The 26,071-nt window shown below is 46.3% G+C and overlaps 1 protein-coding gene across 2 annotated transcripts in view; it reads left to right on the forward strand.

Annotated features, from left to right (window-relative positions):
- The window catches only part of SORD (sorbitol dehydrogenase), a 47,125-nt gene extending 32,289 nt beyond the window's left edge, over positions 1-14,836 (forward strand). Inside the window, exons 4-8 of one of the 2 annotated variants that reach the window (XM_077938424.1) lie at positions 3,265-3,383; positions 6,209-6,274; positions 6,905-7,080; positions 10,021-10,142; positions 11,065-14,836. In XM_077938424.1, the coding sequence (XP_077794550.1) occupies positions 3,265-3,383; positions 6,209-6,274; positions 6,905-7,080; positions 10,021-10,142; positions 11,065-11,230 (649 nt within the window). In that variant the 3' untranslated portion in view covers positions 11,231-14,836. 2 annotated transcript variants of the gene reach the window in all.
- Positions 14,837-26,071: the final 11,235 nt, after the last annotated feature.

Below are 26,071 nucleotides of genomic sequence, written 5' to 3' on the forward strand. Positions count from 1 at the left end.
CTCCCTCCTAGCAAGTGAATTTGGAGAAATGATTTAACTTTTCTCTGCTTCAGTTTCATTTAATCACCAAAATATTAAATAAGGTGATGCATGGAGAGTCATAATTATTATTACTATGTGCCTGCCCTTGTGCTAGTAAGTGCTTTGCATGCTTTAATTTATTTAATCTCCACAAGAATAATGGTGAGATGGGCACCGCTGTTGGGTTAACCAAGGCAGAAGGAAGCTTATTGACTTGGGCACGCAGCAGAACCAAGAGTCAAACTGGGGTCTCTGTGAGTCACAAGCTCCTGCCCTGTGCCCACTCCCCTACCCTACTCCAATTCTCACCCCTGAAATTGTGAAGTTGAGTCTGGAGGAAGCAAAGTGCTTGCCTTTCTTCATGGCCCCCCATGGCCCCAGCCATGGAGCTCTAAGGTGCCAAAGTGCCGCTTTCCCCCTGACCCAACTCAGTTGCGTTCTCCTGCCACCCCAGCCTGGCCCCAGTGGTGGTTTTCAGCCAGGATGGGGCTTGTCCGATGGAGGCCAGGTGACAGTCACAGGAACAGTCTGGGAGCCTACTGGGAGCCTTGAGAGGAGTCACAGGCCAGAGACCTTGTGATGGGTTTAAGTCAACACCTGAACCTGCTCTAGAAGTAAGCAGGTTACCTGTGCAGAGTCCACCTTTCAGCAAGTGGTTCCTGAATGAACCCATCTTTCTGGGGCCCTTTCCAAGTCAAGACACCAAACAAAAGTTTCATGGAAGGCAGAAGAGCATAGTGGTGAAGCCCACTGGTCTCTGCCAATTACAACTGTGTGACCTTGGGCAAGTCACTTAAATTTTGTAACCTCGATATCCTTGCCTGTGAAATAGAGATAGTAATGGTACCTCCCTCACAGAATTACTGATGAGATCCAATGAGAAAGGCATGTCAAGTCTCCAGCATGAGGTCTGGCCCACAGTAGGTGCTCAGTAAATGGTGCCAAGCTATGCCATACTCATGGCCTAGTGGTCTGGGGATGGAGGTGCAGGAGTAGACATGAAAGAGAGCCTTGCGCTGGTGGTTTATAGGGAATGATGGGGCTCTGGTTGGCAGTGGCAGTGGGGGTGCTGAGGAAGGTCTCTGGGGAGTCATACAGCCCCTGCCTTTCTTCTCCTCCCAGGGTGCTTTCTGCCTGTGTCCCCAATTCTTCCCTACCCAAGCCCTCCTCTCTGATGTCTTTTTAGGATTCCCATACTACCACAGCCTCTTTATTTGTGTACCTACCTATTTTCTTTCTATTTTCCTGCTTCCTCCTTGGCTTCTTAATCATCCATTACCCAATTTGGCCTGTTCCCTGAACCCCACTGTAAAAACTACCAAGTTGCCTCATCACTCTCTGGTGTTTACAAAGTCATGAAAGGTTGGGGCTAGGAGGAAGTTTAGAGTCTTCTCATCCTTGTTCTCCATCAACCCCCACTGGACAAGATTGGAGAGGGTGGAGTCAGTGGTTTTCCCAAGGTCAGTGGCAGCGGGGCTGGCCTCCAGGACTCCTTGTGCATGCTTCTGCCTCCACACCAGATAGCTTTCCAACACGGTTGGCTGTGTTGGGTGCAGGCGGATGAGGCAGCGTCTGCTTAATCAGTAGAGTATTCTTCCTGATAACAGTCTTCCCTCATCACCTTCCCCAATCCCATCTCTCCTCGATGTAGCTTCCATGCAGTCCACCCTCTGCATAGAGCCCTTATGAGTTCTTCAGGAAGCCCAGATGTGGAAGGGCAGGCGTATCTGGGAGCCTGCGGAGTCCCTGAGAGAGTTTAGGAATCTTCACTATTTCATTTTAAACTTTTTCCCATTATATAGAAGGGATGCTTCTAGGGGGAGTAGAAGGAGTGTGACCGCAGTCAGAGCAGGAGAGTGGATTGGAGTAGGGAAAGTGATGGGGAAGAAGCCGAGGGGAAGGGATAAGGGGGTGGTGGGCAGCAGCTGGGCCTCCAAAGGCCTGGTGAGTAGTTCTGTCAAGGATCAGGGACAGTGATAGGAGGACTCTGAGTTATTCTGTTGAAGATTGGGGACAGTGTTGAGAGGATCATGGGGATGAGCACATGGTTTGGCTGCCACATTTATTTCTTTCTGGAACTCGAGGGTTTTCATGTTCCTGTGTGTGGAGATTTGGGGTGCTGGGTAAATCCTGGGCAGTGAGGAACTAGCAGAAATTGGATATTAATATTAGCTACACAGCTGCTCATACCAGGAGGCAGCTGATATGGGACAGGCAGAGGATGTGGAATCAGGACACCTTGGTTCAGTCTGGCCTTCCATTCCCTAGCTTCATAACCTTGGCAATTCTCTTAATGTCAGTGAGTTTCAGTTTCCTCTTCAGTAAAATAAAGATTTTTTTAAAAAGCCTGCCCTACCTGCCTAACATGGTTATCATGAGGATTAAATGAGGTAATAGATGAGCATGCTTCCTAATCTGTAAAGCTTTATGCAAATACTTGCTGTCATCATCAGCAGTATTATTGAGAGGGTCAAGATGCCAGTGGAAGTGAAAACCTAGAACCCAGAGTGAAGGTGACACAGCATTTAATCAGCTATGTGGAACAGGCCCTTTTTTCCTCTTAACTGGCCCTGGGTGAGCCGGGCAGCTGCTGTCCTCAGATGTGGTTCCTCTGGAATGTATAATATGGGGGGTGGCTATCAGAGTGATGCCCATTGCTAAATCACTGTTCTGCAAAACTGGTGATAATCAGGATTGTTTGCTAAAGTGAAACTAAAAAGGCTGTAAATTTGAGAAGCAGATGAGATGCTGGAACGTGGCCATGTTAACTCCTTGTTAAGTAAACTTTTCATTTATTAATGATAACCACCGTGCCTTACCTTGGATAGCACATTAAAGAAAATGTAATGTGTTCATTTCACTGAATTGATTTCTCCAAAGAAAACCATGTTGCCTTCTTCAGATGGGGACGCTGTGGCATAGGTTCTGGGATCACAACATATCTGGCTTCTAATTTGAACCCTTTGGGCCCCTTACTAACTTTGAACCACTGGGGCAGTCATTTAACCCACCAAGCCTGTTTCCTCATCTGTAAAATGGGAATGATAGTACCTACCACAGAACTATTCCAGGGCTTTACATGAGTTAATGTATATAAATTGCTTAGCACATTGCTCTGCACATAAATAAATGCTGGATGAATGTTAGCTATGGTTGTTATTACAGTAACGTTGGGCATGTATAATACTATTGTTAGCATTGTCATTAACTCAGAGGATCTCTGTGTGTCGAATGATTCTTCAGGCTTCCTGACAATGTCACCTTTGAGGAAGGCGCCCTGATTGAGCCACTTTCTGTGGGGATCCATGCCTGCAGGAGAGGTGGAGTCACCCTGGGACACAGGGTCCTTGTGTGTGGAGCTGGTAAGAAACAGAAGCTACCCTGTTGCGGGTTCATTGACTGGGAATGCGGGGACCTCTCCGCCCATCTCATTCCCCCTCCAAGGCTTGAGATTTGTTCTAGAATCCTTCTGGGTAAGGGAGGATTGCAGTGTCCCGTTCCCTCAGTGACTAGCACTTTGCTAAACAAATGGTATCTGCAGACATGATATTAACTAGGGTTATATGTCCTAGGCAACATAGCCCTTTCGTTCATTTAAAGAATGAATTGGCTGGACACGGTGGCTCCCGCCTATAGTCCCAGCACTTTGGGAGACCAAAGCGGGTGGATCACTTGAGCCCAGGAGTTCGAGACTAGTCTGGGCAACATGGTGAAACCCCATCTCTACAAAAAAATACAAAAATTAGCCAGTGTGGTAGTGTGTGCCTGTAGTCCCAGCAACTCAGAAGGCTGAGGTGGGAGGATCACTTGAACCTTCGAGGTCAAGGGTGCAGTGAGCCATGATTGTGCCCCTGAACTCCAGTCTGGGTGACAGAAGAAGACCCTGTCTCAAAAAAAACAAGACCCCATATCAAAACAAACAAACAAAAAGAATGAATCTGGGCCAGACGCAGTAGCTCATGCCTATAACCCCAGCACTTTCGAAGGCTGAGGCAGGTGGATCACTTGAGGCCAAAAGTTCAAGACCAGCCTGGCCAAAATGATGAAACCTCATCTTTACTAAAAACACAAGAATTAGCCGGGCATGATGGTGCGTACCATGTAGTCCCAGCTACTTGGGAAGCTGAGACAGGAGAATCACTTGAACCTGGAAAGCAGAGGTTGCAGTGAGCCAAGATCGTGCCACTGCACTCCAGCCTGGGCAATAGAGCGAGACTCAGTCTCAAAAAAAAAAAAAAAAAAAAAAAAGGAATTAATCTGGTGATTATTTTTGAACCCTTGATGGGAAACTAGGGAAATTTTTTTTTCTTGAGACAGAGTCTCACTCTGTTGCCCAGATTAGAGTACAGCAGTGCAATCTTGGCTCACTGCAACCTCCACCTTAGAGAAATATTTTTGATAGTAAAGAGAAGGGCAACTCTTGGAACTTTCTAATTATACCAGCAAAGTGATGGCCTAGTCCCATCTATGAATAAGGCAGACCCCGCTACCGGCCAGTGGGAGGAGTGAGCAGTGGTTTGCTCCCACACCACTGGGAGCCAGCACTCTGCCTGCAGTAGGGTTGTAGCTAGCTGCCTCCCCTCACCCCCTGTTTCCAGCCATCTGGAACAGGCCCGAGCAGCCTCAGACCGAATCATTCTAGGCTTCTAACTGCTGGTGACCCAGACAGCACGCTCACACTCCTTGTGGGTGTGATCTGGGGTTCCTCATACTTGTTTGTGATTTTCTTTGGCAGGCCAAATAAGTGATCACAGGGTTTCCTAAGAGGGGTGATGGATATAGAATAGACTTGCCACAATGGGCTAGCAGACTGCAGGACTCAGGTGACAGATTCTTATAAAAATCTGCATGGATCCGGTACCTTTTTACCATAGAAAAGGAAAATAAGTCACACATACCACATACATGCATGCCTTGTCCCCAACACACACACATAGAAATTCACCTGCAAGCCCGTCACCGATTAGCCCAAGAGACCCACTATTAATATTTGGGTATAGAATCTTTTAGTTCGTTAGCTTTTTTCTGAGACCATGCTAAATACTCTTCCTTCACCTACTCTTTTTAAAAAATCAGACTGGGCACGGTGGCTCACGCCTGTAATCCTAGCACTTTGGGAGGCTGAGGCAGGCGGACCTGAGGTCAGGGTGAGACCAGCCTGGTCAACATGGTGAAACCTCGTCTCTACTAAATACAAAAATTAGCCAGGCATGGTGGCGGGTGCCTGTAATCTCCACTACTCAGGAGGCTGAGGTGAGAGAATCGCTTGAACCCGGGAGGCAGAGGTTGCAGTGAGCTGAGATTGCGCCACTGCACTCCAGCCTGGGCGACAGAGCAAAACACTGTCTCCAAAAAAAAAAAAAAAATTCAATCTACTGTGAACATTTTTCCGTGTCCATAGATAAAGAGTTATGGCATAATTTTTAATAGCGGTGTAGTTTTTTAATCTTGCTTTGTTGGACATTTCAGGTATTATTTTTCAGTGTTTTGTTTTCTGAGGGAGTTCACAAAATTGTTCTCAGGGGGTGTGTACAAAAAGTAAATCCCCAAAGATATTCTGCATTGCTTCCGTTCTGTGGGTCTGATTTTTATATTAAAACCACAGTGTCACTTAGCATGCAGATTCTATGGGGAAGCAGGTATCTCAGGAAAATCCTTGCATACCTGAGTATCCTGGGGCTATCTGGGCACCTGGGCCAACCCAGGGAGCCAGCTCACTTAAGGACCCTCTCCAGGTGGTCCTCAGAGGACACCTAAAAAGAATATGTGTCTCTCTAGGGGAGGTGTGATGGGTTCTCACGAAGGTCGGGGCAAAGAAAGAACAGGAGAACAAGTCCAGACCTTCCAAGAGTTCTTATATTCTGAATAACTTTGTGTTTCCTTGAATCCTGTGGTTCTTTGAGATTGTCTCCACTAGTGCCCAGGAGTAAGTGGGAAGTTTTTAGCTCTGAGGTTTGAGAGGATTAAATAGAATCCGGCACTAGGAGCGTGTTTTATGTAGAGAATAATTCTTCATGGATTCATTCACTTCTGCATTCAACAAACAGCCAGTAAGGTCTTATCATGCCAGGCACTGGGGTAGATGCTAGAGACACACAAAAGATACGGTTCCTGTCCATGGCCTGGACAAGTGGGAGAGCAGATGTTTAATATTTCACAAACATCTTCCGTCTTCTGCTTTGTTTAGGGCCAATCGGGGTGGTCTCTTTGCTCGTGGCCAAGGCAATGGGAGCAGCTCAAGTAGTGGTGACTGGTAAGGCTTTGTTCTCTTTCAGTCTCCTTGATGGGGAAACAGCTGGGCCTACTGTATGTGTATGTGTGAGGAGAGGTTATCTGTGACGGTGTGGAGGGGGTGAGTGTGTAGTGTCATATGGATTGTGGAGATATAGAAGAGTGTGCGAGTGTGTTTTGTGTTAGGAGAAGCTATTAGAGAGAGTTTGTGTGAGAGTGTGTGTGTGTGTGTGGGTGTGTTTGTGTAGCTGTGTGGTGGACATGGGAGTGTATGAGGGTATACAGCAGGGGTGTCCAATCTTTTGACTTCCTTGGGCCACATTGGAAGAATTGTCATGGGCCACACATAAAATATACTAATACTAACGATAGCTGATGAACTTTAAAAAAATTTTCTTTTAATCTCATACTATTTTAAGAGAGTTTACAGATTTGCATTGGGCCATACTCAAAGCCATCCGGAGCTGCATGCAGGCTGCGGGTTGGACAAGCTTGGTGTGAAAAGGATGCGTTGGGCTCAACAGCACCACCCATTGCACCAGAGCTTTGTTGCCATCAGATCTTACACCTCCATTTTCTTTTCTTCCTAACAAGTCATCAGATTTCTCTGTTTGAAATAATTTTTTTTTTTTTTTTTTTTTTTTACCTTCAGACCTGTCTGCTCCCCGGTTGTCCAAAGCCAAGGAGATTGGGGCTGATTTAGTCCTCCAGATCTCCAAGGAAAGTCCTCAGGAAATCGCCGGTAAAGTAGAAGGTCTGCTGGGGTGCAAGCCGGAAGTCACTATCGAGTGCACGGGGGCAGAGGCCTCCATCCAGGCGGGCATCTACGTGAGTGAGCTGAGGGCAGCTTTGGGGAATCAGCATAGGGGAGTGAAGGAGATAGAAGTAGGGAGTGAAGCTTCTTTACCAGCTTGCTGTGTGAGCCCCAAGCCAAATTGATTCCTCTTTTGTTATCTCTGTTTTCTTATCTCCAGTGTGGAGATTGTACTTGAACTTGCCTTACATCCTCATTGGGCCATCTGAGGTTCACACAAGATAACAGCTATACATGGGCCTTGAAAAATGTTACGGACACACACTTTGAGGATGGGGTTGGCTTCATGATCGTATCTGTGATCATAAAAGTGCAGTAGTTTTGGTAAAAAGATCAAGAAGAAAAACAGGGAATGATGCCTTAATTGTATGTGGGAAATCCCCATCTTATTTTATTGAGGAAAACTGCAATCTTTTAGTCATTGATATAAAGTGACAGACATTCAGTTAGTCATGAGGGCGAGGTTATTTTCCAGGTTCACAGGTGTCCACTGCTTGTTTTGTCTCCAAGACTTAGGAACAGATAAGCTGCCAATGCCTGACTCGCCCCTCAGGGACCCACCAACCACTTATGGGAAGTTGGCAGGAAGTTGGAGGTGGTGGGAGGGAGTGGCATTGACAGATCAAAGTACGAGGAAAAGAGGGGAAAGAGAATAACTTCCAGGTTCCAAGCCCTACTGCATGCCAGCTTCTCTGCTGTACTTTATAAACATGATGCCTAATCTACACAATAACGCTGAAAATCAGTTACCGTTTTATGTTGAGGGATTTGTGGTTTGAGGCAAGTCGAGTCACGCCCAGGCCCAGCCCTGCCAGGCCCCAGTGCCTGAGTTGCCCTGCCGCTTAGGAGAGGAAGGGAAGGAGGGGACAAACAACCATGCTAGGGTAGAGGGACAGGGCCAGGGCTGGGGAGGGTCGCAGGCAGCTGTCACCACAGGGGACTCCCGTCCCCGCCTCCCAGACTGCTTCTCCACGGTAGCGTGGGCTTCTTCCTTCCTTCTGAGTCCAGCTGATTCATGCACGAGGGCACTTCGCATCACACGAGACATTCTAGGGAAGGCTGACTCACCAAGCTGAGTAGCAGAGCTGCCTAGACCTCCTTCTACTAAGTTGCCTGTGGCCTTAGGAGCTGAGGAAGCAGTGGGGGAGAGGGAGGAGCGGGTGCCACCTCGGCACTGTCCTGAGTTTCAGCTGGAGTCGGCCAGCCCTCTGCTTCACTGTCACAGGCAGTGGTCGCCATGGGGGAAGGGGCAAAAAGACGCTGAAACTCAGAGAGGAACAATGGGTCTGTGTGTGACTGATCTACCCATGGTATGTCTTGGGTACCTGCCGTGTGCCAGGCTTTGTGCTGGGCACTTTGAGGGCTAAGACATGAGTAAGTCGTGTCTACTGTCTTCAAGTAGTTGGCAGGTCAGTGACCTCCACCCCACAGAGAGGCAGTATAAGCTGGGCGACTTCAAGGACGTGTCTCTCCTTCCTCTTGTGCCTGGTCCTTAGAGCATTTGGAACAGTTGGCATTTCCAGCTGTTGATGGTGGCAGCCTGGTTGCCAGGCTACCTGAGGCAGCATGGAGGTGAATGTGACCCATGGGCCCTACCGGACCTGCAGCAGTGTCTCTCTTGACGTAGGGAGTGGGACTGTCATGCATGACAGGTGCTGTAGAATGCTATAGGCCACCCCGCCAATGAGCAGGCTAGGCGGCTGCACCAAATACGGACATATCTGAGCATCGCGGTCCTGCCAGGTTCTGACTGGATAGTGTTTGTGATGAGACGCGGCAGATGCCTTGGGGTAGAATTGATGTCATATCCTTGGTGCAGATGCCATACCTACAGGACAGTGTCCAGGTGGTTCCAGCATTCCTTGACCAGGGGTCAGCAAACTGCTGGCATCTTGGCAGCTTGGGATGGCCAATTGGTGTTCCTCCTCATCACCAGGTAGAGAGGAAGTGCTGATGAGGAAGTAGTTTCCCTAGAAAATGGGCTGAGAGGGCACGTCCAGGGTGCCACAGCTCTGAAGCGGCAGCCCCAGGAGTCACTCCCACACCACTCACACCCTGAGTTCACCTCTTGCTCACGGCACCGCAGGCCTCTCTCCATGGTGTATCCTTCATCTCAGAAGCGGAGGCTGTGGCGTGTGCCTTTCTCTAGTTCCACTGTTTAGCACCTAGAATGGTCCCAATAAATGCTTGCTGCTGACTATAATGAACAGCCAGCATGACTGAATTGTCCATTGTTCTGTCTCTCACCACACTGAGCACAGTGATCCCCAGAAAGCTCTGGAACAAGCACGGCACTCACAGGGAGTTCTGGGGAAATTTTCAGGAGAAATTTCGCAGCCACCTGTGAAATTGCCCACTCCAAGTGGGCAACTGATAAGGCAGATAAACATTCAAGGAAAGACAAAACCCATTATGGCTCATACTGTTGAGGAAAACATCTCTGGAACAAAACGATTTCTAACCGCCAGCCTACACGCACCTATAAAGCCTTTTTTAACCACAGAATATAAGTGACTCATCTGTCTCATGTTTATAGTTTTCTCAGCACCGGTGAGCTTAGAGGGCCGGCGGTTCCTTCCAGCTCTGATGAAAGCGCTGCCTGTGGAGGGCGCTCTGCGGGAGGAACAGGTGCTTAGACTGTGGAGCTGGCTGAAGCCAATATTGGGTCCCGAATCTGTAAAGCTTTGGAAGACGTTCCCACTGTGCCTGGTTCTCCGTGGGTTAAGTGTATTTTTTCAGAAGGTTTAAAGGAAACAGTGTTTACTCTGCCAGTCTGTTAAGTTTGGTTGGCAGGTTGAGCAGTTCAGCACTGTACAAGAATCACATTCTCTGGAATTTTGAGATGCTCAGCTGATGCAACCAGAAGATACTTGTGTGATGATACTACGTTATTGCAAGTGGGAAGTCAGCATTTCTTATCTTCTGAGCTTTCTTGTTTGTACCTCCTTTTCCAGGCCACTCGCTCTGGTGGGACCCTGGTGCTTGTGGGGCTGGGCTCTGAGATGACCACCATACCCCTACTGCATGCAGCCGTCCGGGAGGTGGATATCAAGGGCGTGTTTCGATACTGCAACACGTGAGTATGCTGTGGGTGAGCCAGGATGCTCAGCCTCCAGCAAGACCAGGGCAGGCCCCACTCAGCCTCTGGGCCCATGAGTCTCTGCCTGTTTGTTCATGGGGGGCACTCCCTGGCCACACTGATAGCTGTGTGATATAACAGGGATCCAAAGAGAGAACACTCATTCCCAGTTAAAGAATGGGAAGGACAGAAGAATGAATGGAGGGAAGGAAGGAGGGGATTTTGAAGCATGCTCTTACTGGGTGTCTGCTGTTTATCCCCGCCAGGCCCCTTTCCCCCCACCCATTTTCTTAAGTTGCCAGATCTCCATTTTCTCCCTTTAAAGGGAAGAAGAAGAGAAAGGACAGAAGGAAGAAATCAAGTCCTGTGGCTCCCGTTCCTGAGCCCTAGGGCCCACCCTGGGGAGCGAAAGGGTCTTAGTTTGCCCCACCGGTGTTCCGCAGCTCCACCCTCTCCCGGCTGGGACCTTCTGGCTGGGACCCCACTCCGCGGCAGTGTCCCTTACTCCTAGCTTTAGAGGCTGCAACTCCATGCCCTCATCAGGGCACCAGCTTTCCAGTAAGCTGAGCTGTTAGTGGGTGTGACTGGATTGTCGTGGGCTGCCTCCCCACGGCTTCTCTGCCTTTTCCCAGTGGCTTCCACCATGTGCCTTGTTCCTTCGAGCCACAGGAATTCTAGGCTCCATGGCAGACATGGCGGAATGAGGGGGTGGGCGAGGGGTGGGGGAAATTGGAAATAGGCTCTGTACCCCTGAATCGTAAGCCATAAGATCCTTTCCTCGGTTGTTGGCCTGTAAAATTGGCTTTGCCGAACCGCAGTGCTATCAATAATATGGCCAAGCTGATCTAGTGCTTGGTAGTTTTGGGCACATGGCTCTTTCCTCTTGAAGGTTGAATATAATGCTCGTGCTCTTTTACAGGTGGCCAGTGGCGATTTCGATGCTTGCATCCAAGTCTGTGAACATAAAACCCCTCGTCACCCATAGATTTCCTCTGGAGAAAGCTCTGGAAGCCTTTGAAACATTTAAAAAGGGATTGGGGTTGAAAATCATGCTCAAGTGTGATCCCAATGACCAGAATCCCTGATGTTTATTGGCTTTGCCCTCATCCGCACAGTATCGGGATCTCAGGGCACAATGGCTGGACAGGGGTGGGCTTTCATGCAGAACTTTCTCTTTTGAATGTTAAGAATAATTAATACAACTCATCATGAACAGAAGTCCTTATGCAGAGGAATTGGTGTGCCTTAAAGATACAATCTGGGATGGTTTGGGGGAACTTGTAGCCAGAGTGGCCTGTTCATGCTGAGCAAAGTCCAGCAAGCAGAGCGGAGTTTGGCAGGCAGGTGCCGGGAACTCTTCCTGGAGTGCCTTCATTGAGTAAGGAAATCTGGCCCGTGGGTTTCCTGGTTCCACTGCTACTGACCCGGAGGGGGATGAGGGCTGAGTTATGAAAAGATAACTTCTGAAGACTTAACTGGCCCAGAAGCTGATTTTCATGAAAACCTGCCACTCAGGGTCTGGGATGAAGGCTTGTCAGCACATTCAGTTTAGAATGCAATGTCTCTAGAGACACATTGGCTGTTTGGTTTGATGATAAAAGGAGAGTAAGAAAAGGCATCACCTTCCTGGATCCAGGATAATTTTCAGACCAATCAAATGAAACAAAAAAGGAAGTGTCATGTGAGGTTAAACCAGCTTGCATTCCGCTAATGTGGAAAAAGTAAGAGGACTTCTCAGCACTATTTGAAGATTGCCTCTTTTTCAACTCCTGAGAATTGTGTTATTTCACTTGCCAAGTGAAGGCCCCCCTCCCCAACATACCTCACCCCACCCCACCCCTAAACATGGTCCCTTGTTACTAGGCAACCAGGAAACTGCTACCTGTTGACCTCACCAGAGACCAGGAGGGTCTGGTTAGCTCACAAGACTTCCCCACCCCGGAAGATTAGCATCCCCTACTAGGCTCATACTCAACTGATGATTATTAGACAATTCCATTTCTTTCTGGTTATTATAAACAGAAAATCTTTCCTCTTCTCATTGCCAGTAAAGGCTCTTGATATCTTTCTGTTGAAATGATTTCTATGAACTTGTCTTATTTTAATGGTGGGTTTTTTTTTTCTGGTAAGATTTGGATCCAAATCGCATCATGCCCACTTGTGACTTGGAGATTATTCATCAAGAATGAGGAGATAGTAGCCATGACATAGCTTGAGCTGTAGCCTTTAATCCCTTACTTCGACTGTGGGTGGAGGGTGAGTTTGAAGAGGTTCTGATTTTCTTGTAACGTGGGAAAGCCATGACCTTGTGCCCGAATCTGTCAGATTGCTTTGGGTAATAAATATTGTTAGTGGCATCTGACTCATGCTGCTGTTTAGTGGGCAGTGGACTTACGTTACCCATTTCCCGGAGGAAGGGATCCCAGGATTTTTGAAGGTGACATATTTTCTGTACCAAATATAATTTCATTGACATGAATTATCTCTAATCCTCACAACAAGTCACATACACAATCATTTTGTAGATAAAGAAGATATAAATGCCAGAGGAGACCTTAAGATTGTCTTAACACAACCCTTCGGCTAACAAGGGTGGAAATTGAGGCTCAGATTGTGGAAGTGACTTGGCAGATCACACAGTGGGTTAGTCAATGGCCCAGAATTAGACAGAACCCAGGAATCCTGGCATCAAATCGTTTACAACATGCTGCCTCTCATAGGCCAGAGGGGTCCAGTCCTAGGGGACAAAGGATGCCCCCATGGCACCACCCCCACCAAGCAGCTCCTACTGATGAGAAGATGCACTCAGCAATCTCGGTGGGAACATCCTCACACCCTGTGCCCACTTTCAGGTGCCCAGGGAAGGAGCTCTGTGTCTGCTTCAGCCAGGGCTTTAAGAGGAGAAAGAAGCTGGGAGTGAGGGGCAGAGGCTCTACCAGAGAATGTCTGCTGGTGTCTTGGAGGCACTTCCTGCAGACTATGCACTCCTTGCGAAGCCATTTCACTGCTGTCCCTTCATCCTTCTCCTCCCTGAGCCCTAGGTAGAAGTCCGTGTGTGGAGGAGGCCACCCAGAGATGACCCTGACCAGGCCCCACCGCCTGTAGCCACACCCAGCCTCTGTCACAGCTGGCTGCTAATAGTCAGCATTGCTTCCCTGTTATTTGGCCTCCGTACCTTGAACCTAGGTTGACATCATGAGCAGAGGACAGTTCTTAGGAAAGGCAAATATCCCGTAAATCCTATTTGCCTCCCCTTCTCCTAATCTCTGGCTCTACCAACTCCCCAGCAGGCCTCCTGCACACACACTAGGAGCCAGGAGGGAGGAGGCGGGACTGTGCTACACAAGGGAGACTGGGTGGGAAAGATGTCAGAGAACCAGTGCCTGAGTGCAGAGGTGACTTCACACCAGCATCTGCGGTAGCCAGAGGTGGCCTGCAAGAGGGAATTGCTGGAGCCAACATGTCCCCTTTCTCGGTTAGGGTCTGTGGAGCAGTCTGCTGCTTTCTACCCTCCAGGTTGCCTGAAGGGTTCTTCCCAGCTCTCCGCCCTGACACCTCTTCACTCACTAGCACTGGTGTTGCTGACTGGGTGGGGTCCTCAGTGTTGACTGAAAGCCTGAATCAAGTGCCAGGCACTGGTGGCAAAGCACATAGAGGCTGCTGGAGCTTCTAAGGTCACGGAGCTTGTGGGGAATTCACATGCTTGGTTCCGGGACTGATTCACTGAGACAATCAGTATTGATTGAGCACTTAGTGGGTTGTGGTGGTGGTAGGAATGAATTCCTGGGCTTCCTGCAGCCCCTTTCCATGAATCTATACATATAAAACATGTACATGCATTTGTAAACATTAAGGGAGTGTGCTTTACTTTTTTCATTTTACTCGTAACAGATGAGAACTTTAAAAAATCACAATTATTAAATAATTCCCATTACTATACCCGATAAAACTAATAATAATTTCATAATAGCTAATACCCAATCAACCCATGCTGTATTTTCCCTAATCTAAAAAAACAGAAAAAATTACTTTTTTTTTTTTTTCCCCCAAAGACAGGGTCTTGATCAGCGCTCGCTGCAATATCAAACTCCTGGGCTCAAATGATCCTCCTGTCTCAGCCTCCGGAGTAGCTGGGATTATAGGCATGCGCCACCATGCCTGGCTACTTTTTGTAGAGAAAAAAATTTAAAAAGGTCTCACTGTGGCCCAGCGTGTTCTTGAACTCCTGGCCTCAAGCAATCTTCCTGCCTCAGTTTCCCAAAGCACTGAGATTACAGGCATGAGCCACCATGCCCAGCCAAAACTGTACTTTTTTACACTTGCTTTTCTGGAATCAGGATTTAAACATATTGCATGTGGTTGATATATTAAGCCTTTTTAAAAATTTTTTGTTCTTTCTTAAGCCTCTTTATTATAGTTCCTCCTACATTTTGGTTTACATGCCACTGTTACGTTGAAGAAACTGGATCCTTTGTCTTCTAGATACTGTTTTACAAATGTGCTTGTTTTCATTAAATAAATGGCTAAATTTCTTTCTATGTCAATAATTGTACACATCATTATTTTAAATCACCACATCCCATTGTATGGATAGACTATCATTTATAAAGCAAATTGCAGTATTTTGAGTGTTTGGATACTTTGCAGAGTTTTGCTCTAATAATAAAGTTGCAATGACTACCCTTGTTGCATATTTTTGTGCTCCTGACTTATTATTTCCTGAAGTTATTAATATGTTATTTCTTGAAGTTATATTTTAGAATGAAAATACCTGGGGTTAAGGGTACACACATTTTTAAGGTAACCTGGTTAGACGAGAAAACATGGTATTGACATTAAGACTGTCTAAGAAAATCTCTGGGGGTGCCCCAGGCCTTGTGTGATGTGGGAGGACTCTGGGGTCTTGGGTAGCTCACAGGGGCTGCTGAGGATGAGGCCATGAAGCCACTGGCTCTATGGCTTCAGGTCACCCTTGGGAAAGCAGGGACCTAGACCCATAAACTTGGACAGATTTTGCCAACTTCCCAGGCCCCAGTTTCCTTATTAGTAAAATTGGTGGTCCCTCTTAGCTCCGGGACTACTGCCAGGACGTGACACCAAACAGCTCCTGTAAAGGACTGGCACAGAATTCATAGGGAGCTGTGACTCAGCCACTGTGAAGCAGTGAGACCAAATCAATGAACTGATACTGGAAGCCTTCCCTAGCCCTGCCCCTCCACCTCAATTCCAGGGGACACTGGGTACCGTTCACCAAACTTTTTTTTTCTCCTCCAGGTTTATCTTACAACCAAATCCAAGCAGAGGCTGCCCCACCCCAACTCCCCGTTTTACACAAGGGGGCAACCAGAATTCAGCAGCATGGCTCCCTCACCCCTCACCACTTCCATTGCTCAGGGCACTGTGGGGAGGGAAAATCCCACCTCAGCCCAATACACTTCCAGAGTTCCCTACTACAGGTATTCTGTAATAGTTACACCAGACCTGGGCTCACGGACATGGCTGGGATGGAAGAGGCTGGGCAAATGGCAGCTTCAGCTCATCTTGAGGCTGCCACATTCACTCTTCCCCACTGGGCCTCAGGAGGTGAGAATCCCTGATCCCCTGTGGCACACGAGGAGAAGGCACTGGAGGAAGAAGCCAGAGGGAGGCAACACAGAGAACCCATGAAACTTGCTCACCTACAGCAAGCAAAATGCCCTCACCTTAAGTAATCCATTCCCACTGCCACAGCAACAGATGGGTGACTTGGAAGTTGGGGAGCCTCCGTGATGGCTTCAGGGATCTTCCCAGAAAGTACAGAACACACGTTGCTGTCTTTCTCCTGGCTAGGCCTACCCAAGTTAGTCAATAGCCAGGAGCCCTTCCCCTTGTGCCTGACCTGGCAATTTCAGGAAACTAAAGTCTTGAACTCCTGATCTATCTTTTGGCCCAGTAACAGTGTTATTCAGGATAAAAATATTTCTGCTTGTAATAACCTAGAATTAGTGTTTCTTACGATACATAAAGATGGGGCGTATTACTGTTGAATGCTGTCAGCAATGAAACAGCAAAAGAAAAAATGGGTGAGAGGGAGGAGCATAAGACCAATTGAGATCTGTTTCACTGAGAAGTTCAGGGCAGGAGTTCCCGCAACTCTAAAGAAAGGCCATTCACCAAACTTTTTTTTTTTTTTTTTTTTTTTTTTGGAGACAGGATGTTGTCCTGTCGCCCAGGCTGGAGTGCAGTGGCGCGATCTCGGCTCACTGCAAGCTCCACATCCCGGATCCAAGCGATTCTCCTGTCTCAGCCTCCTGAGTAGCTGGGATTACAGGAACACACCACCATGCCTGGCTAGCTTTTTATATTTTAGTAGACAATGGGTTTCACTATGTTACCCCGGCTGGTCACCTGAGCTCAAGCAATCCCCTTGCCTCGGCCTCCCAAAGTGCTAGGATTACAGGCAAGAGCCACTGCGCCCGGCCCATTCACCAAACTTTAACAAGCCACCAGGAAGAAGTAAGGTGTTGTGTGTAGAATGTTCCTTATTGGTTCTGACCTCTCCAAGTAGGTGCAAAACCATGTGGCATAAAATGACTTGGATTGGGTACTGGCTTAGTCCATTTTGTGTTACTATAACAGAATATGTGGGACTGAGTGATTTACAAATAAAGGGCTTCATTTAGCTCACAGTTTTGCGGGCTGGAAAGTTTAAGGGCATGGCCTGGCTTCTGGTAAGGGCTTTTGTGCTACACCATAACATTGCAGAAAAAGTCAAAGGGGAAGCAGACACGTGTGAAGAGGCCAAACTCAAGGAACGTCCTGGCTTTGTAACAACCCACTCTTGTGGATCTAATCCATTCCTGAGAGAATTAATCCAGTCTTGCCAGAGTGAGAACTCTTTACCTTGAGAATGGCACCAAGCCATTCAGGAGGAATCTGTCCTTATGACCCAAGCACCTCCCATTAGGCCCCGGCTCCCAACCCCGCCACACTGGGGACCAAATTTCAACATGAGTTTTGGTGGGGACAAACTCAACCCAGAGCAGGTGTTAATACGCAGATCTTAGATGCTCAGACCCCAAGAGACTTGGCAGCTCATAGAACCCTTAAGGAACTTTGCCTTCTGAGTGATTTGAAAGCATCCGTCACATTGCTGTTTCATTCTGTGGGCACATATGTGTATTTAACGCTGTGCTTATATAGCTTAACAATACTGTGTAGATTTTTGAGTGCTCTTGCATATTCGCACTATCTGCTTTCAGGAATACCAAAGGCAATCATATCTCTTGTCACCCATCATGTGAGATGATGGGATAGGGCTGCCAGCGCTGACTATTAAGGTTTGGTGACTCTCAGGAACTTCTGGAGAAACTGTTATCAGTAAGCAGAAGGAGTCCAATACATGATCTGTGAGGAAGTGAACGCGGAAAACGCTGGGAGGCAAGGAATTAGTCATCCAGGGCAGACGGAAGAAAGTGACTGAGCTCTGGCCTTTGGGGGCTGGGGCTGCTGGTTCTGGGGAGCAGCTGGGCTTTCAGCATAGCACAGGGACAGACAGGCTCCAGCCAGAGCTCTCCTGGGCCAACCCCAACTTGCCTTCCCATGTACCACACACTAAATCCCCACACCTTGCTGAATGCCCAACAAAACTAGGACCTGAGGAAGGCCCTTGCTCCTGCCATGCTGCCTTCCTCCGGAATGGGGTTCCAGAAGGAACGAGGCTTCTGAAGGGAAGACAGACATTGCCAAGGTGGCTGGCGGGGGAAGTTTCTGTCATCCAGTCCATATCTGGCCACGGGCCTGTGGCGGACTGGAGGACAGCTCACCTGCATTTGGAAGAGGCACCTGTACAGGAAGACACCAGTGGGTTGTGTAGATGTCTTGGGCTCCCAATAGTAAGAAATCGGTGAGTACACGTTAGGCTACTCTGCTTCCTGATGACCTTGAGCAACTCACTTGACTCCTTCAAGCTTCAGGTTCCTCATCCTTTAAGTGGGAAAAATAAAAGAAGCCTCAGGCTTGTCGTAGGGACAGAATAAAGAACCTTGATGTTCTTCCCCTGGTGAATGGCACTCTGATTATGCTTATTAAGTGCTTCTGCCCCTGCCCTTGTCTCACCACATTTTCTCTCTTGACCTGTTAAATGAGTAGGATGAATGACCCTCAAGACTTTTCAGCTCTGAGCCCTGAGTCTGCAAAGGTGCTTGAAGGTATGGGAGGAGTTCCCAGGGTGGCAGAAAAGGCCTCAGCCTGGCCTTGACCCAGCATTGTCAGCAATTCCACAAACCTGCCAGGGAAAGAGAGATGACAGCAGACCCGGAGGCCAGGCAGAGAGGAGGAGAGGAACCAGGTGTCAGACGTAGGAGCTGCCTCTAACCGGCCTGCTCTGCTCCCCCAATGCCACCTGCCCCCGAAGAGCCGCTGGACCCAGGAGCCCTGGGCGGTTTGTTCACATGGACAGAAAGTACAGAACACATGTTGCTGTCTTTCTCCTGGCTAGGCCTACCCAAGTTAGTCAATATCCAGGAGTCCCTTCCCCTTGTGCCTGACCTGGCAATTTCAGGAAACTAAAGTCTTGAACTCCTGATATATCTTTTGGCCCAGTAACAGTGTTATTTGGGATAAAAATATTTCTAGGGGTAGAAGCCATGACCAAGTCTCATACTTACATTTTGGAGGTGTCCCTAAATGGCTGGCACAGGGCCTGGCATGTAAAAGTAGCTCTGAAAATGTCTGTAGCCCGATAAGCAACCAGACCTCACTCCCAGCTCCCAGCCATTTCCATCCTGCCCATTAGCCTGAGCTAAACCCAGAGCAGCTGGGAATCCTCAGGCCGGCAGTCTCAACACGCAGTGACTCACTGTGTGGAAGGGGAAGTTAAACCTCAAGGATCAGGAGGGGCACGTGCAGAGACTGCAGCAAGAGGAGGGCTCACCTGGCCTAGAGCCCCCCGCCCCAGAAACCCACCAGAGACAGCCTAGGGTCCAAATAAGACAACTGAGCTGGACCTCACTGAGGGACAAGGAGTAGGACCCATTGCTCCATCCAGACAGTTTCGGCTTTTAAGGGGGAATTGTGGGGGACCCTGTGGTGTGGTGAAAACAATACCGGACCAGAGGCAGAGTTCTGAGTTCTGGGCCAGGGTCCTCAACCCATTAATTTTAGGAGAGCTAATAGTGTGTATGTTTTTTGGTTTTTTTTTTTTTTTTTTTTTTGAGACAGAGCAGTCTTGCTCTGTTGCCCAGGCGGGAGTGCAGTGGTACGATCTCAGCTCACTGCAACCTCCTCCTCCCAGGTTCAAGCAATCCTCCTGCCTCAGCCTCCCAAGTAGCTGGGATTGCAGGCGTGAGCCACCACACCTGGCCTTGTGTATGTTCTTGAGTATCCAGGTAGGAGTTGGTGAAACCTCTCAGAATTGTTATCATCGCTACAACAGAATGCTAAGCTTCTGTGACCAAGAATAAGGAATGAATCACAACAGCTGAACTGGGTGCCCACTATAGGCCAGACACTATTCTGAGAATATCAAATATCTTAACTCATAACCCTCGAAATGACCCTATGAGAGTAATATCATTGTCCCCATTTTAAAGCTGAGAAAACTGACGTACAGAGGGATTAAATGATTTGCCCCAGATCCCGCCTACTTCCTACATACATACGCTTGAATATGTGCAGAAAATAACGTCCAGGCTGATGGACCTCAAACCATTAATAGCAGTTAGCTCTGGAGGAAAAGACTTTGGGGTTTTGTGTTGTTTGCCCAGTGGGGTGGTTGGGGACAGGAGGACTTTCATTTTTTACTGTATAAATTCCTCTATAATTTGAAAAATTTTTAAAAAGCATGTTCATGTATCATTTTTGTAAGTTAAGAAAAATTAATAAGAATGTCACACTTCGCTGTGGCTTTCAGGCTCAGCTGCAACCTTTTCGTTTCCAGAAAGCCCTTGACTGCAGCCATTTCCTAGGAGCAGTGGAAGGGAGGGAAGCACCCACTCACCACTACAACCCTAGCGGACCCCTGGGCAGCCTGGGCAGGGCGATCTGCGATACCATAGACCGCGCAGGTTTGTTATGAGGCCTCAAGGACCGTGGGAGGACAGTAAAACAGATCCCGAAAACACTGCTTCCGAGAAGCCAGCTGCTTCCTTTCACTAGCGCTCAGTCTTTCTACTAACCATCTACTTGATGTGATGGTCAGCAGACTAACTGCCCACAGTAGGGCAGTCCTTGGCACCTCCTTTTAGGTTGTGTGCCTGTATTTTTGGTTTTAGTCATGTTTTGTGGACTCTGAGTCACTGAGTTTTGTTTTTGAATCAAGATTACAAGCCTTCCACTTTTCTGAGGAGTTCATCTGGTTTATGGCTGTGACTATGATGCCTGCACGTCCATCCTGCCTTGGATGTACCTTTATTACTTCCTTCATTTGCTTTCTTCCCCTCTGTATCACCCCCTGCGATTTCTGTAGAGGACTTTGTTTCCTGGGTCCTTTTAAATTAGGTCAGAAGGAAACATTATTTTATCTTTCTAGTTTTTCAACTGGTTTTACCTTAAGAAACTTTAACAGACTATTTTTTGGCTGGGTGCGGTAACTCACACCTATAATCCCAGCACTTTGGGAGGCCAAGGTGGGAGGATCACTTGAGGTCAGGAGCTTAAGACCAGCCTGGCCAATGTGGTGAAACCCCGTTTCTACGAAAAATACAAAAATTAGCCGGGTGTGGTGGTGCGCGCCTGTAATTCCAGTTACTTAGGAGGCTGAGGCAGGAGAATCCCTTGAACCCAGGAGGCAGAGGTTGCAGTGAGCCGTGATCAAGATCACACCACTGCACTCCAGCCTGGGCAACAGAGCTAGACTCTGTCTCAAAAACAACAACAACAAAAACCACGAAGTTTTAATACACTAATTTTTATCATTCCTGCTATTGATATCTATTAATAAGTAGATTATCTTTTGACTTTGTTTTAAGGAAATGTAGATGTGAGTGTTTTCTCCTCCAGCCTTACTCACCCTGTGGTATTATATCCCTGTCTAAAAGCTGCTGAACCTCGCTGTTTACCTCGTAGGTAGTTCTTACAGTATTGTATCTGATAACACTGTTTAATCAGACCTCATGCCACTTGACATGTCCCAGCCAGTCTTTCCAATCGCTTCTCCGTGTGCATGTCCCCACAGTTCGTAATGATTAGCTCTGCACCTGAGGACTCGTGTAGCTAATTCTCTCAAGCCTTCCATTTCTTCAAATATTCTTCCAAAGGGGAAAAATAAACTTGGGTTTATTATGTTGCTAATTTATTTTCCTTTAGGAAGTGCGACTTTGCTTTCAAACTGTTCTCTTTTCTTTTCTTTCCTTTTCTTTTTTGGAGATGGAGCCTCGTTCTGTCACCCAGACTGGAGTGCAGTGGCATGATTTCGGCTCACTGTAACCTCTGCCTCCCAGGTTCAAGCAATTTTCCTTCCTCAGCCTCCCGAATAACTGGGACTACAGGTGCGCGCCACCACGCCTGGCTAATTTTTTGTATTTTAGTAGAGACGGGGTTTCACAGTGTTGCCCAGACTGGTCTCAAACTCCTGAGATCAGGCAATCTGCCCGCCTCAGCGTCCCAAAGTGCTAGGATTACAGGCACGAGGCACCGCGCCCGGCCAAACTGTTCTCTTTTCTAAGGCTTGAGAAATAATGTCCAAAGACATCTTATTCTAGCCTCTTAAAATATCTCTTTCTTAGCCGCCTGTAACCACTCACAAATACTACACCCACACTTGTATTATCTTATTTGATCTCATCTCTGAATTCAGAGTTGGGAAGTAGATATGTAGAGAAATGTGGAGGATCATATTGCTGTCTGAACTTTACAAACATTATCTCATTTTACTCTCACATTCGCTTTACAAACATCATCTCATTTTACCCTCACATTTGGCAGGAAATTGAGGCTCATAGTAGTAATGGAACCCAAATAAAGATAATTGACATGTCAGGATTTGAGCACCAGGCTGGTTGCTCCAAAAGCCATTCCCTCAACCACAATGACTCTCTATTTTCTTCATGATATTCTTGGTCACCCTGTTGCCCTTGTATCTTGTATTCTCTTTGTTTAGCTGCTATACCCATCAGGGATTTTTCTTTTTGCATTATGATCAACTCTGTTTAATTTGGCTCTAGTTAGACTTTCTATGCTGGTATTCTTGGCATTGCTAATTATTTGCTGTCTTCTATAATGAGGTTTTAACTCAGGTAAAAATAAAAAGTCCCTACCTTACCTCAAACCCCATTTTCCTAGAGGACTCCATTGCTAACAATTTAGACTATATCCTTGCAGACATACCCCAAACACTATACCCACACATATATACTCTCTCTATATATATACACACACATATATATATAATATATATACACACACACACTATACATACATACATATACATACACATTAATTTAATTTTACAAAAATGGGATTATATCTTGGTTATACAGTAGGCCCTTCATATCTATGGGTTCTGCAACCATGGGTTTAACCAATTGAGAATTGAAAATATTCAGAAAAAAATTCCACCAAGTTCCAAAAAGAAAAACTTGGATTTGCTGCGCACTGAGTATTATGTTGAATCCACACAAATGAAGTGATGTGTTGGTGTCATATGAGGTGTTGCAAGTAATCTAGAGATGATTAAAATATATGGAAGAATGTATGTAGGTTATATGCAAATACTACACCATTTTATATAAGGGTATCTACAGATTTTGGTATCCTTAGGGGGTCCTGGAACCAATCCCCCATGGATACCAAGGAATTACCGTATATATTTCCATGTCAGTAAATGTAAACCATATTTATTCCTTTTCATGCCAACCTATTGAGTGGATGTATATAACATAACAGCCATTGCACATAACATAGCATCTGTTGTATGGATGCACCATGTATCATCATGCATCATTCATCATTCTCCTGTTATTGGGTGTTTAGGTTTCTTCCAATATTTTGCTATTATAAATCAATGAATTTCCTTGTACATAAATCTTTCCATATAAGTGCAAATTTTTCTATAGGATTCTTAGAAGTGGGACCATTATGCTGAAGGATATTAACACAATTATCAAGCATCACTCCTATGCTTCCTTGGGGGTAGGCAAAAATATTTTTCCCTTTTTCTTTCAGAATAAATGATACTGAGTTGGAGATTTGTTCTTCAGTATTTGTCCCGTTGTTTTTTCCTTCATTGGCTTCTCTTTTCCTTTTGATGGCAAAACGCTGATCTTTTAAATTTGTTTTGACACAATCATCATAATTAAAAAGCAACAAAAGTTTGATTGTGACAACAGCCATCACTGTAACACATCAACTTTGGATTTTTCTCGATTGCCTCCAGTCTTCGTGCGTGTGTAATCATAATCTTAAAAATCTCTACTGTTAATCCATGATTATGAAAGAAGTAATACTTGTTATTTTAAAATCTCAGAGATGTGTAACACGGAAAATAAAAGTCACTCTTAGTTCTACTCCACCCCTAGACATACTGTTAACAATTTATAAGTAAATATTTTCAGTCACAATCAAAATACAGATACAATTTGTATCTGTATACAGTAGAAATAGAAGGACAATTTCTACTTAATGACATATAAGTAAACATTTTCATAGTCACAATCAAAATACAGATATAACTTTTATCTGTATACAGTAGAAATAGAAATACTATTTCTACTTAACGATAAATCTTTTTTTTTTTTTTTTTTTTTTTGAGACATGGTGTGACTCTGTTGCCCGGGCTGGAGTGCAGTTGGCCTGATCTTGGCTCACTGCAACTTCCGTCTCCTGGGCTCAAGCCATTCTGCCCCCTCAGCATCCCAACTAGCTGGGACTGCAGGTGCATGCCACCACACCGAGCTAATTTTTGTATTTTTAGTAGAGACAGGGTTTCAACATGTTGCCCAAGATGGTCTCGAACTCCTGACCTCAAGTGATCCACCCACCTTGGCCTTTCAAGGTGCTGGGATTACAGGTGTGAGCCACTGCACTGGGACACCCTTATCCATTCTTATGTGCTTTTAAAATATTTGTAATTATAGTTTTTCCAAAAAGACTTTTGTTTGGATTGGAATCTTTAAGACAAGGTCTCACTTTTTCACTCAGGCTGCAGTGCATTGGCGTCATCATAGGTCACTGCAGCCTCAAGTTCCTGGTTTCAAGCTATCCTCCAACCTCAGCCTCCTGAGTAGCTGGGACCACAGGTGCACGCCATCACACCTAACTAATTATTTTATTTTTTTTGTAAAGAGAGAGTCTCGCTGTGTTGCCAAGGCTAGTCTCAAGCTCCTCTTCCCAAGTAGTCCTCCCACATCGGCCTCCCAAAGTGCTGGGATTACAGGTGTGAGTCACCATACCCAGCTCTTAAAACAAACTTTTCATGTGTATTTTTTATTTCTTATTATGAATATTTTGTATTTTTGAACAATGTACAAAAGTATAAAAAGAAAAATAAAATCAAATATATCATCACCTAGAAATACCCACTCTTACCATTTTGGTGAGTTTTCATCTATAAAAGTAAATATTTGTCTGGATTCCTGGTTATTTTCCTAGGACAGGTTCCTACAAAAGGAATTAGTAGAACAAACCTTTTAAGACTCTTGAGACATTTTGCCAAACTTCCTGAATACAAGATTGCTCATCTAATAATTTTCATCGCACATGGTTATATAATATTCCATTTCATTGTGTAGTTTACTTAATCATTCTCTGATTGTTGGACATCCAGACAATTATGGCTTCCTCGGGTTGCCAAGAGAATTACAAGAGAGAGCTATTAGGAAACCAGAGCTTGGGTCTGACACAGAGGAAATCTTCATTACTATTCCTTTGCCTACCCCCTGCTTCAATCACTCCAGGTAATGGACTTCCTGTCCCCCAGAGAACTCAGCCCTAAATGCCTCCCTTCCCCATCTGGGACCACTCCAGCACATTCCCCAAAGCTTATGCCTTCCGAAGATGTCAGCCTCTTCTGAATCCTGACGAGGTGAGGCTCTTGTTTTCCAGAACAACAGTGGGTGTTGTTTCCATGTCACACTGGGTGTTGGCAGATCCAAAGGTAAGAGGAATCCAAAGATGCTCTTTCCTTCAAAAGATGCCATCTGTAGGGTCTGGCTGTAGAAGAGGAATGTAGTTCAATCAGTAGGATGAGTGCTCCAGCCCAGTAATGAATGTGTACCTGGACCTTCTTTATCCTTCACGGTTAAGCTCAAAATCCTCCTCTTGCAAGGACCTTTTCTGAATTCCCTTTCTGAATCCATTCATCTTAGCATTTAATCAGTTGCTTATCACATAGTGTAATGTATTCCTGAACTATCCCATGAGAATGTGCTCTCTGTCTGGCACTTTACCAGGCAGGGGAAAAATGACAGTGAACTATAGGCAGAAGTCCTGCCCTCTACGGGGCTTACAGGATAGAAGGAAAGAGGAACATTGAGCAAGCATTGTGCTTGCCGGTGTGATGAGTTACGGTACTTTCTCCCCAGAGTTGGATTGGTTTTTGGCTCCTGGAGGGCAGGAAGTATGTTTTGCTTTTCTTCTGGACCCTGTGGGATCTAGTATGATCTGTGTGCACAGCAGTTGTTCAATAAATACCATCAGAACAATTAACAATGGAAAATATATTATGAAAATGCTTGGTTGCTTATACCTTTAGAGGCATCAGGATACAAAGAGCGGAGATGCTGAGATATCATAGGATTCAAACCCTTATTTTGCCTGTTACTAGCTTAATGCCTGTGGGTGATGGACTCTGAGTCCCACATGCCTCATCTATATAATGGAGGCAGTAATACCTTCTCCAGAGAGTTATTGTGAGGATTAAGTGAGGCAATGTATGTAAATGTGTTACGGGACCCAACTCAAAGTAAACCTGTAAATATTAGTTCCTACCCCAGACAATTTAACCTTGG

Source organism: Macaca mulatta, chromosome 7 (genome assembly GCF_049350105.2).
Source record: "Macaca mulatta isolate MMU2019108-1 chromosome 7, T2T-MMU8v2.0, whole genome shotgun sequence".
Lineage (NCBI taxonomy): Eukaryota > Metazoa > Chordata > Mammalia > Primates > Cercopithecidae > Macaca > Macaca mulatta.